This window comes from Atheta coriaria, unplaced genomic scaffold (assembly GCF_025399875.1).
Source record: "Atheta coriaria isolate IRGN ID8LTWV9N9 unplaced genomic scaffold, Caltech_Dcor_3.1 hic_scaffold_9_pilon, whole genome shotgun sequence".
NCBI lineage: Eukaryota > Metazoa > Arthropoda > Insecta > Coleoptera > Staphylinidae > Dalotia > Dalotia coriaria.
In genome coordinates, this window is record NW_027045451.1 from 5,947,740 (window position 1) to 5,962,239 (window position 14,500).

General features: G+C 45.6%; 1 protein-coding gene across 3 annotated transcripts in view; it reads left to right on the forward strand.

Moving 5' to 3' along the window:
• hth (Meis homeobox homothorax) overlaps window positions 1–14,500 on the forward strand; it is a 69,506-nt gene that overhangs the window by 21,603 nt on the left and 33,403 nt on the right. For all 3 annotated transcript variants that reach the window (XM_065311450.1, XM_065311448.1, XM_065311449.1), the window contains exons 4-7: window positions 2,822–2,872; window positions 4,966–5,016; window positions 5,667–5,861; window positions 12,814–12,934. In XM_065311450.1, the coding sequence (XP_065167522.1) occupies window positions 2,822–2,872; window positions 4,966–5,016; window positions 5,667–5,861; window positions 12,814–12,934 (418 nt within the window). The remainder of the gene's footprint in view (window positions 1–2,821; window positions 2,873–4,965; window positions 5,017–5,666; window positions 5,862–12,813; window positions 12,935–14,500) is intronic.

The window sequence follows — 14,500 nt, forward strand, 5'->3', positions numbered from 1 at the left end:
AAAACGAAACGTTGTCACGACACCACATATACGTACAACACTCACACCAATACATAAATACTTAGATGGTCGTGAAGAGCGATGGCAAATTGCGTACCGCGACCGGCAACGTGTCATTACTTAGCGTAATGCTTGTAATTACGCCTCGGCTGCTTATCTGCGCGTTTCCCAAACGTGTCATTCGAATTGTCTCCGGTGTGCCAATCTGGACAAAACAATAAATTCACAAAATTGAAGGTTTTAACTGATTTTACTACAATTTTACAAACGCCCGTACATGTGTTTTGATTTGGTATTGCTGGCTGCTGGTTAACTGCTGAATAAAAAAAAAGAGAGAATAAAATAAAGAAGTCTCCCGCTGGGTGACTTCTATCTAGTTGTGGGTCTGAGCTCGGACTTGGAAAAGAGCAACCAGCAACACACACAACACAACACAACCCATCGTGTGTGCTTCTCTGCACAATGCGACCTCGCCACGGTTCGCCGCACCGTGATCCAGGGACCAATGTGCGCCCGGCTGATGTGCATATGCCCCTCGGTGGCAACTGCTTTCAGGCCGCACAGAACTCGAACAAAACATCCGTAGTACAAGCGCACAAAACCAACCGTTGTGCTTTTTTGTCTGTGTTGCCAATCCTTTTTAATAAAGCATTGCGAAGCAACAACACCAACCAAATGCAGATTCATTCATTTATTTTACGAAAATAGCTTCTGTCCAGCGAGTAAATCTGTTCCACTGGGTGTGAATTTGTCAACCAAGACCGGGAGTAGTTTTTGGTAGTCCGTGACCACTTTGCACCTTATTCATAAATTGCCTACGGTCGTCTTCGGAGGGTACTTCGGGAGTGAAGTTGCCACCTGAAATGATCACCTTCGTAATAAAACGCCGGGGACCTCAATGTCTATAATTACGATAAAAACTGTATAAAAAGTGCGCCTCGACACTCTTGTGTTGCCACGTGGTGGTCATCATCTGGAAGCGGGCGCGCGCACGCGGGAGGCACACGATCCGGGGGAGGCGGGTCCGATGGCTCACTGTGTAATTACACGTCTTTGCCGTCTTTGCCCGGACGTGGTGTGTCCTCTCTAGTTACACGTCTACCTCGTCGCTTTTTGGGTTCACCTTTTATCGGCCCTCATCATCATCCACTACTCGAAGCTCAAAAGTCTTTTAATACTTTTTAATATTTCATATCGTCATCATCATCATAATCGTTACCATCTTGATGTAGTTCGAGATACTGTAGATTCTGATCCTTGCAGAACAGGTGCTTTTCAATTGGCACAAAGTTGTAAAATGGTCTTTTAACATGAAAATTGTTCGTTAAGGAGTAAATCATGTATCGGGTGTAGAAGTATTGCAATTTTGTTTGTAATTTAATTGTGCAGAAATCGTAAAATTTTGAAGTCATGGGAGGTGGATTGAGTTGAACACAAGACATGGATCGTAAAGAAACGCCTCATTAATATTCATGACTGTTAAATTTTTGCTCAAACACGGTTTCCAATTAATTAGTAACAATACTGAGTAAACAATTTTTGCTCCAAAAATCAATCAAAAAATTTCTTCATTTCTTTATTGGTTAAGTCAAGTTTCATTCAGAATGTAGTTTTTTAATGTTATTTTGCTGGCTATTCTTTCCTGTTCATTAAAACGATTTTTTCCTCCTGCTCCTGACTTTTTATTTGTCGAGTCAATTAAATTAAAGTACCATGCGTCTATTACTACATTACAAACGATTATAAAATCATGGCTCGGTGCTGCGGTCGCCCATATTGTAAAAAGTAATAATGGTAATAATAGTAATAAGATAAAGCTCATTATTAAAGATACATTTAGTTGTGTTATCTATCGCCGGCCGGCTTTTGTAACGCATTTTTATGCCCGACGCACGCACGGTGAATGAAGGAGACGAAAAAAAGAGTAATAATAAGATGAGACACGTTCGGAAGGCGAAGAATAAAAGAAAAAAATCGAGCCGTAAGCCGCGGCCACACGATGAAAACAAACAAAATCGAGTTTAATGTGCGGGAATGGCGCATCCTTAGCGTCTTCGCAAGACGCGCTCGGCCATATCAGCGATATTGAAAACTATGGCGCAATAATAATAAAGTAATCTTTATGGGCTGTTCGGATGGACGCGTCGTGTTTGCGTCCGCGCGCAGACCGAGTGGACTCGAGAGTACACTTAACGCGACAGGCTGCTCAACCTGAGAGAAAATTAAAAATCCAACGAGCACAAAACAACCGGCGCGTCCCTTAAGTGCAACGTGCGCGCGCGCACTGCGTGGACATTTGTTGCTATTGTGAGCGCAGCGGTGTGTCGGGATTATTATTACCACTGGATGAAGATGAAGTCTTAATCGGCGTTTATCGAACGATTGCGTTTCATTCGACAATTTGTCTTCGCACGCAACTGGTCGGCGTCCCCTGGATGATTGTGTTCATCTGCAGTGCGGCGTAAGTTAAAACAAAAAATATTAACAGAGAAATAAATAAAGCCACGCACACATGTACACAAAGATTAAATAAAATGAAGAAGCGACTGATGATCAACATCCGAACCGAACAGAACCAAAATCGACTACCAGCGCTACCAAGTTGCAGTGATTAACTGTTTGTTATGTTATTGTTTCGATCATCCGAGCTTTATACGTCTGGTTTTTACAGAGCTTATTGTAGTTCGCTTTTTGTGCGCTCCGAACGCGCGCAACGATATTAATATTAATGCTCATGTCGTTCGTTCATGATGCTGCTCATCGTGTGCCCATGTTGAATGTTCGTGTATTAAAGTTCTTTTTTTCTTGTTGCTTGTTGCAGATCCGACAAGAGAAACCCTACTACATCGCAGATCCCGAAGTCGATTCACTCGTAAGTTGGTTTTCCTCTCGTTTTTTTCTTCTTCTTCACTCGATATTTTTCTAGCTGTACACATTATGAAATTAAGTTGTTATTTAGGTTTTTACTTGAGGTTGCGTTCGTTTCTTGGTTTGTCGGGAGAAATTCCGCGCGCAGAAAGAAAAACCTAATCTAATCTCGAATTCCATTTGCACGTTGCACGGTTTTTTCGTAATTTCGTCGCGAACTAGCACAAGAAGTCTTTTGCGTATGTACGCCTGCCTCGATTATTATAATAGACGAGGGCCGGTCGGGCCGACAGCCAACAACGCAGTATTTGCATCAAGATATCACACGCCCCATGCTTGGACTCCTAACCTCACAAAGTCTTGGTTAGCTTGCTGGGCGTTTTTTAACAGCACCGCGACACGTAAAGGAACATTCTTCACGTTAAAAATCATTCACATTAACATTTTTATTAAGAAGTCACCCCGTGCGGTGCACTATCACCGAACGCGGCTGGAAATAGCAGCCGTAGCAAAATAGAAAATGTATGCAAATTGATATGAATATAATGAAATAATACTCGGTGGAGGAAAAGTCGGAAAATGGAAATAGTGAGCGTGTCTGCTAATTTGAATTAACATTTTTTATTTTTGTGTTTTTATTTTTATTCGTTTTATTTCCATGTTGGAAAAACGTGAATTAATTTGCTCGCTGTTGGCTTTTGATTAAAACGTCGCGTTTCATTTTCCGACTCTCGGGTGACAGCTGAGTAAAACGAGCAACAAAAAATATAAAATTAGTCAAGAGATTAAGTTACAGGCACTTGGGTAACAAGTTAACGCTATAAACAAAACAAAATTTCATAAATAGGTGGTGATTGTAAGATAAACACAATTTTTGCGCGAATTTGTTTGCCTAGTAGTGCTTCAACTTGAAGGATGTGTATTTTACGGAGTCCGTTCTTCACCTCTTAATTTTATTTGTTTCCCGTGAGTGTTGACCGTAGTTGTGCGAGACCGTTGCAAAAGCAGTCACGGGTGGTCCGTTCAAATTCTTCATAACGCGCGCGCGCGCGCAGTTGTGGTGTTTGTTAAGATGTGTGTTTGTGTGTATACGGTTGATCGTACGGTGCTGTCACATGATCCTCTCGGCAACCACCGGGCTCAAGCTACGACACCTCGATCGACAAGCGTCTAGCGGCGACGACAACGTGATATCTGTGAAATTGGCGATCTGTCCGGATTATTCTGTCGTTTCACTCGTTTTCAGCGGAACCGCTGCGATGCGAACCCGCGCGTTCGCGTCACGTCGTCTTCCCGGTGTTGTGTTGTGGTTCTTTTGTTTGTTGTGCGCGAACGGCTCGATTCGTTTCGAGCACAGAGCACGCGGAGTCCAGTAGTTTGTTGGTTGTGAAGGAAGGTAATAGACAATACAGAAGTGCCATTGTCCCCGGGATGGCCGTGATGGCGAAGGTAATTGGGGGGAAAAGTCGGACAATAGTCTCGGGGTCCTTCAGGCCTCAACGAAGGGGCATTGTCTTATCTCGATGCGAATTACACGCGCGCGCCGCAATCCGCACGCAAAGAAACGAAAAACAAGCGAGGGTTATGTTCAACTTGGATTTCAGCACCCGGATCAGAACACCGACCTCTGGTTCTTTCAGCTGCTACCAAAACTCAACGCGCTGTGTTTTGTGTTTTGTTCATTATTTACTCTGGTGCTGTGCATCAGATGCTCGGATGCTTCGGGGTGTAATGTTTACTCTGACCTAACAAACGCGTCTCCATGCTTCTCCATCTTCCCATCAGTGTGTATGTACACCGCTGCTGTGTACATGACGACATGGCTCCAGAACTGCGGCTGACTCCACGCCTGGGTGCTACCGATAAAGGTCGTTGTTCATTCATGGACACGTAATGTTTACCGAATATAGAAAACATTCGCTCAAGCAGCAGCAATACCCCGCACGAGCTTGCGAAATATGACCACCGAGATGATATACTATCCCCAGTATCCACTAGGATCATGGTGGTGATGGTAGTGAATATTTTGTTTTGTGTACATTGTCGCTTCCGATCATGCACACGCATTAACGAGACATCTTTGCTTTATTTTTACAGATGGTGCAAGCGATACAAGTGCTACGGTTTCATCTCCTCGAACTAGAAAAGGTAACACCAGCAGTTTTTTTTTTATAATTTTTATAAAACTTTCAACTCTTGAATGCTTGGAGCATACTGCGCGCAATGTGCAATTTTGTACATTTAAATCGCAGCAATTTAAATTGCTAAAAGCGGAATGGCGTCGGCTGTAACGTAGAGGGCGCTATCTGCGCATGGTTATCTCCGGGACACTTTGCATTCGCTCGGGATGGAAATCGGCATATTATAATCGACGTGAACGTCGGAATACGGCGGCACTCTAACCGGTTATGCCGCGCTCAGCTCGCCATCATCATCATATCGACCATCGACGGGGCGACGAGCGTCGAGTCATCGCCAAGACGCGAATTCAAGACCCATGGAATGTAAAAAGGGAAACCGATCGTAATCGTAGACGTGCGGCGGCCGTGACTAACAGAAATGACATCCAATTTCTGCGCAGGCTCAGAGTTGAAAGTTCTCTCGGTTTAATTGCCCCAGCGCATGGGTGCAAAACACAAAATGTCGCTAATGAGATAATTAATGGTTGCTGTCGACCCATCAGACTCAAATGTGACACGTTGCATGAGCTTTGATGTCTTGTTCAACGCATACAACTAGATATTATCTATTTTCGTAAGTTGGAATATTTGCTAATGCTGTTTGTCTCTTGTTTGTAGGTGCACGAACTGTGCGATAATTTCTGCCATCGATACATCAGCTGTCTGAAGGGCAAGATGCCTATCGACCTGGTGATAGACGAAAGGGACGGCACCAAACCGCCGGAGCTCGGCGGGTCGACGAACGGCGACGGCGGCACGCGGAGCAACGCCGACTCAACGTCGCACACGGACGGAGCGAGCACGCCGGACGTTGTAAGTGCATCGCAAATTGTTTACGAACGCCCCTTTCGATCACCGCCTCCTGTTATGATTGCCCACCACCGAATTTGAGCCGTGTTTTTTTATTCCTGCTAACAAGCGCACACCATTTGCACCGCGTGGTGGCGCTGCTGTGTGCTAATGGCACCGGGAGTGTATTAGTCGTGGGGTAAATCCGAGGGATTGCACAACTGCGCTCCTTCAGCCAGGAGTTTTGCTGGTAATTGGTGTCAATTTAGTCTGACGCATCGCTCATGCGACGCAGGGATTGAGTTACACCCTCTGCTAGTCCAGGGTGGTGCAGAAGTAGTCTGCAGTTGGCAGTTCTCGTTTCGCCATCGGTTCGGTTTTATCGATGCGGTCAGCATCCCTTTTCACTTGCTCCACACTCCTCCACTCGCACTAAAAATACATATTTTGAGCTTTGCACAGCCCTCGGATTTTCCACACCGGGCGCCCTTGTGCAGCGTCTGAATTTTCTCGTCTTTATTTCGGATTATCATCTCGAGCTTGAGCGTGTGTGGAATGCGCGTTGTAAAAATAGATAACTCCTCGCAGCGATGAGGAGAGAGGCATGCGATGCGCCCGAGACTTTTGGAAGGCGCTCAAAATGAGAATACTTTATGCCTTGCGGCTGCCAATAGCATCTGCGTGGCTCGGCTCGCCGCTCGACTCGTCAGCGCGTCTCTGAGTATAATTACCGCGGTATTTATAGTGCAAGGGCAACGGCAGCGCCGCACAACCCGAACCCAAGCGCTCCTCCAAGCCCATCATGCCCGTGTGTGCATACCACCGGGGACTGCGAGATTGACGCGTGCACGAAACTTCATGCTCATCAAAAGCGCTTCCCGAAGTCTCGCTCATTCTACGACGTCGCGTTGTCATCGTGTATTCGTGCGCCTCGCCTATGATGACACTCTGACACGCACGATCCCGTCTCCCGACGTTTCATCACGCGAACGAAAAACAAATCCTGAAAATTCAATTCGATTCGCGTTTCAAGTCTGCCTGCCTGCCCGGTTGCTGGCAGTGGTGCGGAAAAAGTTTTATTTCGGATACATTTGAATGCGGCCTTTGCTTGCGCCTCGAGCGCAACGCTCTCGTAGATCTAGTCTACCCCTCTTTCCGGCGTCTTCCTGATACAATTTGCATCGTCCCGTCGTCGCGGAATCACTTAGCCCCGGCTCGAGGACGGTCCCCAGCCGCTTTTATTGGGGCATTATCATTTTATCGACTTCAAATAGCTTGTAAAACGCGGTGGCGCCGCGCGGATGCCGCTCGACATCCAGCGACGGGAAGCCATTTGCAAAACGAAACGGCCTAATTCAGGAGACGCTGATGGCTTGTAATCGTCGTTACGCTGCGAACCCACGCTGGAGGATGGCAAACAGGTGGATGTCACCACATCACCAACATTCGAATACAGTCTGAGGGCAACAACATTGCGAGTTTAATTTATTTTTTGAATACCTTGCACAAATAGCAACCGTCGGAGTTTTTGGCTGACTGGCGGAGGAAAAATTAATGGAATTCCGAATCCCAGGTTTTCTTGCAGTCGAATTGCAATGGGGGAGCACTCGCGCGGGGACCATTAAAATGAAATACTGACCGGGTCCACCTCCCAGCAGCCGGGCCGCTGCTGGCTCGTGCTCGAATCAATCTCGGCCGCTAAGCAGGACGGATGGCCGTCGCCCCATTACCAACGCACACACGCCGCCGGTAATGGACCGTAATGACGTATGGTCGTGCACACACAAACTTCATTCTTGGCTACTTGGCTTGCTTCGGAACTCTGAAGTCATGAAAACACACGTGTTGTCTTAGAAATCTAAAAATTAGACTGGATTTGATGCCAAGATTGGTTTAAAAATTGAAGTAAACCAGCCATACAGAGATGTGGATCTACAACACGTAGATTTTATTCTAAAAGGTTCTGATTAGTTGGAGGGATTTTAATATTCATCCCTACTGGTCTTCTGATGCAGGTGTGATGAATGTGTAATTGTCGGCGTTATCGGCGCTCCGCCAGTGAGGAAGAAGGGCGGCCCCAGCCGCGGGGACGCATACATCACGCTTGCGCTCCCGGACTCGAGCCCGATAAATCACCGGGACAAATTTAATTATCCTGCTGTCTGCGATAAGACGCGCGAGCGCGGGCCATGCGAGGACGGACCTTCGTCTCCTCTTGCGCACGCCGCGTGTAGATACAACACGTATCTCCCCGTTCTCGGGCGAACAAAGCGTGGGATCCAACTCTGCACCCTTCGGAATGGATTCTCATTCTCACACATGGGCTATGGTTCAACCCCTCCCACGAAGCCGCCCGCAGCCCTCGTTTTCCAGTGTGTTTGTTGTTTCTCGCGCGTGTGTATGCGATGCGATTAACTTTCCTGCGCGCCAGCCAGCCCAGGCCCCGAGGATGAACCGTGTGGCGGCGCGCCGGAGAAGGATAATCGGAGCTTTCGCGTTGCTCCTGCGTGCGCGGAGCGTGTCGTTTGTTCAACCGCAACAATCATTCAGACCGCCAAACATTGGCACAAAGCCGATGAGGCGAAAAGGGAGTGAAGAGTTTGCTGCCCGGAAAAAGGATTAATTGCTTTTGATGACTGTAATGTCTGCACACAGACGCACGGGCAAGAGGAAAAACTGTCGGATGCAGGCGTCGAATCAGAGGGCGTGCGCGTCAATTAAACATACATGTCAAATTCAGACTTTCTGAGGCGGTATTCTTAATTCGACAAGTTTTAAATCACGGATTGGATGAGATTTGCCCGTTCGCATTTGCTTTTCTTTGAATTTGTTTCTCTTTGAGAATACTTGATGAGGGTCAACGACGGAAACACAAAAAGCACTATTCCCACAAATTCACAAACGCTTGGGGTCACTGTCGGGGGCCTTTCGGACATGCTAGAAGCAAATGTCCGGCTGGTTGTACTTACCAAGTGTAGGAAAGCACCCGCAAAGCACAAAGGCAAATTGAGGGAAATTCTGTTACACCGAAACGCCCACCAAAAATTCGTTTCGCCTCCACATTTTACTCAATCGACATTTGGACATTCAAAACATTTTCAGACGTTTCTCATTCTCAAGCCTATATAGCAATTTTTGCAAATGTAGAAATATATATTCGTCACACGAACACAAATATTTTTATACGCAAATTAGGAGCGATGTGCGAAACATGCCAAGAATTATGAATGAACTCAGGAGTGCACATTTTGTGCAACGTCTGAATTAATAAAAGACGAAACGCTCGTCAACGGGCATCGACAACAGCGGGCGCTTAATGCATCTAATCGCATTTGCGCATCGCCGCCTCGACGCTCCCACTAAAATCACTAATCATAACACATCAAGGCACGGCCGAAGCACCAGCTAGACATCAGCACGTCTGCATGCAAAGCGCGTTCTTTATTCATCGCATAAGAACGGAACCATCAAGGTCGGTAATTGACTTTTGAGCAGAAGCCAGCAAAACAAAATACAGAGAAAATGGATAAGTCGTGTAACAGCTTAGAATCAACCCTAAGGAAAACAGTGAATAAGGATTGATATCCCCAGATGAGATTTACCCTACCCTACATACTCTGTTTTATTGAAGGGATCTTGGTTGAGGAGATAATGCTTGGAGGTTGACTTGTTGGTGATGTATTCGATTTTGGCCGGCACTCAAAAATTGCTCGCGAGACACGCATTCGTTCGGAACGGCTGATTCAATTTCCTGTCGCGTCCGGCGTTGATGAATGTCGAAAGTGTCGTCGGCGGGCCCCCGCGGTCCGTCAATCTCGGCACGCCGGCGTGTTAAGAGTTAAATGTCGAGTAATTGACCCATCTCTAGCACCCACGATGCGGGTGCCACTTTACTATAACCCTATAGTGTACTATAATTAAGTGTCATGAAATATTCCAACTTATTAAGCCCAATTTTCCTATAACCAAGAATTTTATTTTCAATCGCCTTGTCGAATTGAATAACGTTTAATTGTCTCGTGGGTTGACTCGGTCGGTTGGTTGTTGATTTTCGTCCGGATCGTTAATTCGCGTGTGCGGTTCGCGCCAGGTTCCGGCGCATATGTTGCTCTGCGGCCGATATTTTATACTTACGCGAGAAGTTGATATAGGTTTCGTGCGCACATGCAGATGTTCGCGGCGAGCGTTAGCACTCAACACCCAAAGTCGACACCCAACGACGTCGAACACACATGTCTGGTTCTCTGGGCGCTAATTTGTGTCATTACCAATATTATTTCATACGTATTTCTACGTTTCTCATTCGGAGGCATATAGGGATTGTACAAGTTTACCAATTCATGTCAGTCACACAACACATCACGTACGCCTTGCAGGCATCAGCTCGAAACGCAAAGATTTCGCAACTTATTTAAATTATGTATTATGTTAGCAACACAACACCCGAAGACAACAGTCCATCATCAGACATATGTTCGCATTGTGTTCGGTTCTTCCTGTTTTTATTGTGAGTGTTGGTCTGGCCCTAAGGTGGTTGTCGATACCGGAAGTAGGACTTTCAATTCGTCATGGTTGAAAGGGAATCGTTCGCACTTTTTCACCTCGCCGTGTAGTGTAGTATGCATAACGAACGCGTATTTAATAAAACCCACAAGCGCGCCGGCACGCGGGACATAAAATTCGGCCCTTTTTTCACGCCTTAATGACAAAATGACACACGGTCATAAATGCAAAGCGTGAACGTTCGAACAAATGGTGTGTCCCGAACACCCATATACACATATACCTCTCTTATCCGCCTCGACAGCCAAGTTTTTTACGTGGGGATTTTTTTTCGGTATTTTTGTTCGTTGTTGACGTCGAACAAACAACGCTAACGAATCGCGTAAAAAGCGTCGGCGGTAATCATGCGTACGAACGCGTTTCGGTTCGTTATGCACTCGCGTTTATTATTACGATGTTATTATGTAATTATTTTCGGTACAATATGAGACATTTGGGACTTGAACAACCCTTACGGGCGCGTTGTTGGCGCTGGCAGGGAAATGCGATTGTCATTGTCATGTTTTATAGTCGGCGGACATTCGGGCCAATTAATTCGTCAGTCGGGCGGACATCATTGACGGATTGAGATGCATCGCGGCGATCCAGCGTGCGTTCATAAATCAACGCTGGCGCGCGAACGCGCGAGCCCACAGCTCGTTTCGTTTGTTGCACTTTCTCTCCCAACAACATCGCAACTTGACACTGACCCACTGACTGACTGCGCCGAACAACTGCTGCTTTTCATATTATTTTATTACGAAAATCACTTGATAATATCTTTGGGTTTTTTTCGATGTTGTATGATGTCAAGATGAATAATAAATGTTTAATTACCTGCATCGATTTGCGCATGCCAAAGCGTTTGGCACGCGGCACGCGCAACAACATTAAATAACGATTTGGCGTAGCGCTAATAGTTCGCTAATCGACGCTACGTGCCCCGAGAAACAAATTGCACATTGCATAAATGCACATTTTAATCACACCGCGCGAAATATCATCAAAACTCTTTTTCCCATTGCGAGCAGGTGTACGCGCGCAAAACGTACATAACTTTATAATTAAGACTATAAAGTCCGATTTCTAATTAAGCAACATGTATCTTGTTTTATTTCGTATTGTGTGTGCTACGGGCGTGTTTTAAACGTGCGCTTTTTCGTTTTCGTATGTGGCAGATTTGAGACGCGAGGTGCGACTTTGGGTGGCGCTTTAATTAACTCGACGTGCGTTTTTGTCGACGTTTTTTTCCTGCGCGTTGCGCGTTGCCATCATGTATGGGCATCACAGGAACGCTTTTTGCGCACCCCCATAATCGGATAATTAACCGTGCAGCATATTACGTGCGACGCTCACTAGAAGACACCTGAGAAAGTCAAAAGTGCAAAGTCCAAGGACGTTTCAATGCTTTTAATTTAAATCCACATCTCTCATACCAAGATTTATGCTATAATATTTTAGGCTAAAACAGCAATTTTGATGTTATACTGTTAATTATGAGCTGAGGACTGTCCTTCAGTGCGCAGCTTAACTTTGAGCAAATGAGCGTAACAGCAACTTGCAGGTAACCTTTTTACGAGTTAATTGTGTTGTCAGCTATGTAACTCACTGCAGCTGAGAAGACACAGTCATAAAACGGGCGAAGTGATCGTTGTATGGATGCGAAAACAATTTCTTCGCGCGTCTCATATATTCATATTAATTACGTTCACTCATTGCGCGGCCGCGAATGTGTTTTATGCGACGGTCGAACGTGACGAATCCGATTGCAGCGAACACAAACGTGGTAGATAAATAACAAGTAATTATTTTTTTACGCCGCGTACCAATGAGACATCTCTAACATTGGAAGTTTAGCTTTTTTGGCGTGACGCGCTTTTTTGGACGTTTGCATCTCGGTGGGAACCGAGAGCGCGGGCTTCTAGGGAGACAGACGCACCAGAGAGAGGTTTTGGATTACATTCGTTTTTGGGCTTGGGGCTTTGGTTCTCCTTTTTGGCTCATTAGTCGCTACGACGGTGGCGTATCATATTTCAGGCACCAAAAAATAGTGGTGGTTTGACTTTCGAAGAGTGTTTGTCGATTTTTCTAATGTCTCCAAGGAGTATGATGCTGGATAAGAAAAGGGAAATGATGGAAAAAGGGAATAGCGAAAGTGAAGTGTCATGTTTGCTCCACTCCAGGGAGATGCGGCACACGCACCCCCTCGAGTGCACACATATCTTTATGACACGCAGATGCTCATATAATATTCATTTTTTTGGGGTTTTTCTGTTTTAACCTCCTTTTGTTACACTTCCTTCTCCAATTCCATGTTTTTAGTTTGAGTATACGTTGATTTTTTCCTCCTGTAGCATAAGTGTTGACCACGTAGGCTAGGCAAACGAAATGTTTAGATGAGACTATTTGTCATCAGTGTTTCTTCTGATTGCAGCGGCCGCCCTCTTCGTCGCTTTCGTACGGGGGTCCGGTGAACGACGATGTGCGCTCGCCGGGCACCCCGGGCCCCCTCTCGCAGCCACCCGCCTCGCAGCAGACCATCGACCAGGATCCAGGTAAGCATCAATCATATTCACACCTATCAAAACCTGATGAAACAATTGTGTATTAGTTTTTATCTACGCGTTGATAAAAACAAGTAAATTTGTGCATTTTTATCAAGATTCCGAATATAAACCCATGTTGTATCGATTTAACCATTAGCGTTATCGCTGCGACAGAATCTGAAGAAGCGCAAACTCTTCATTAGCCCCGCGTTCGTTGTTGATGTGGTAGTGGTGCGTTTTCAATTACCCAATGCTCGCGCCACGTCATCGGCATGAAATACATTTCATTTGCGTTATTAGCGTCGAAAATCTAAAGCGCGATTCGGGCTTGTAGTCCGGCGCGCACTAATGCCCCATTTACTTCACTTTATTATATTACGTCGATACATTGTTTTTTTTTTCGTTCTCTTCCACCGCATTGCCCGCGCTGTAATGCATTAGCGATCGCGATCGTGTGCGCGGTCCTTCTGCCTGTCTAATTACCGCCCGGGACGGAATAATGCGTCGGAGCGCATTAACTCACCGTTTCGTCCATTACATCACCGCTGGGAGTTGAATGTCGGGAGCGCACATCGTCGCCGCGTAATGCGGTAATGCGATGCCGATATCCACCGCACGGAAAAACGATGTTTGATTATGATTGCTATATCCACACTCACACACATCCAGAATGAAATTACAAGTTTAACTATGGCTAGTCCACGCTACGTTATACTTCATTTTATTTTAAAGAAAAATTTCTGTCGTAGAATGTAACAAAGTGCAATTTTCGAGGGTGAAACGCACGCGTCGTCTGTTTATTCGTCTTTTATTCAGATGTAATGTGACGGATGATGTATTACATCCATACATCCGCGAGCAGTGGCAGTGTCGTGTTCGAATGACTGATTTTCGCTCACACAAAGTAGGGTTGAATGTCAATGCCTTGCGCACTCCACTTTCTCTCGATGCTCGGATGACTCGACACGTCTAAGCCGCGGGTTCGCCTATTGATAACAGTGTAAAATCACCCTCACTGCACGGTACACGCGTAGTATTCATAGATTCGCTGATATGTGAACGCAGCCACTCTCGCCGGATCCTCTATTCAGCCGATGTTGGGGTGACGTTAAATTACCCAGAGCGCGATAACGGCATTAATTACGCACGACTCATAGATGATAATCCGATTAATAACAAGTCCTGATGTTGCCACTTGCGTAATGGACACCGAAACTTGATCGAATGCGAAACCCTAAAAATTCAAAACATACGCATACACACACGCTGGAGTAATTTTTATTAACATGGTTATTACTTAATGTTGTTTATGCAGGCAGCCATCGACGCTGGATGAATTATGTTAATTGAAAGTCCGGCTAATGGTGAATGTGAAATTAGGCAAATGTATTTTTGTACATAACCATAATCACTAATACTCAATGCGTTAATGAACATTTTGTGTTTTGTTAGATCGGGCGTTCGTTCGCACTTAATTAAAATTATCTAACGACTCTCTAAAAGTCGAAAAGTCTACGCCAAGTCTATGAGAACGAGACGAACCTTTTCTTAGAATTCGCCGTGGGTCAACTCGCC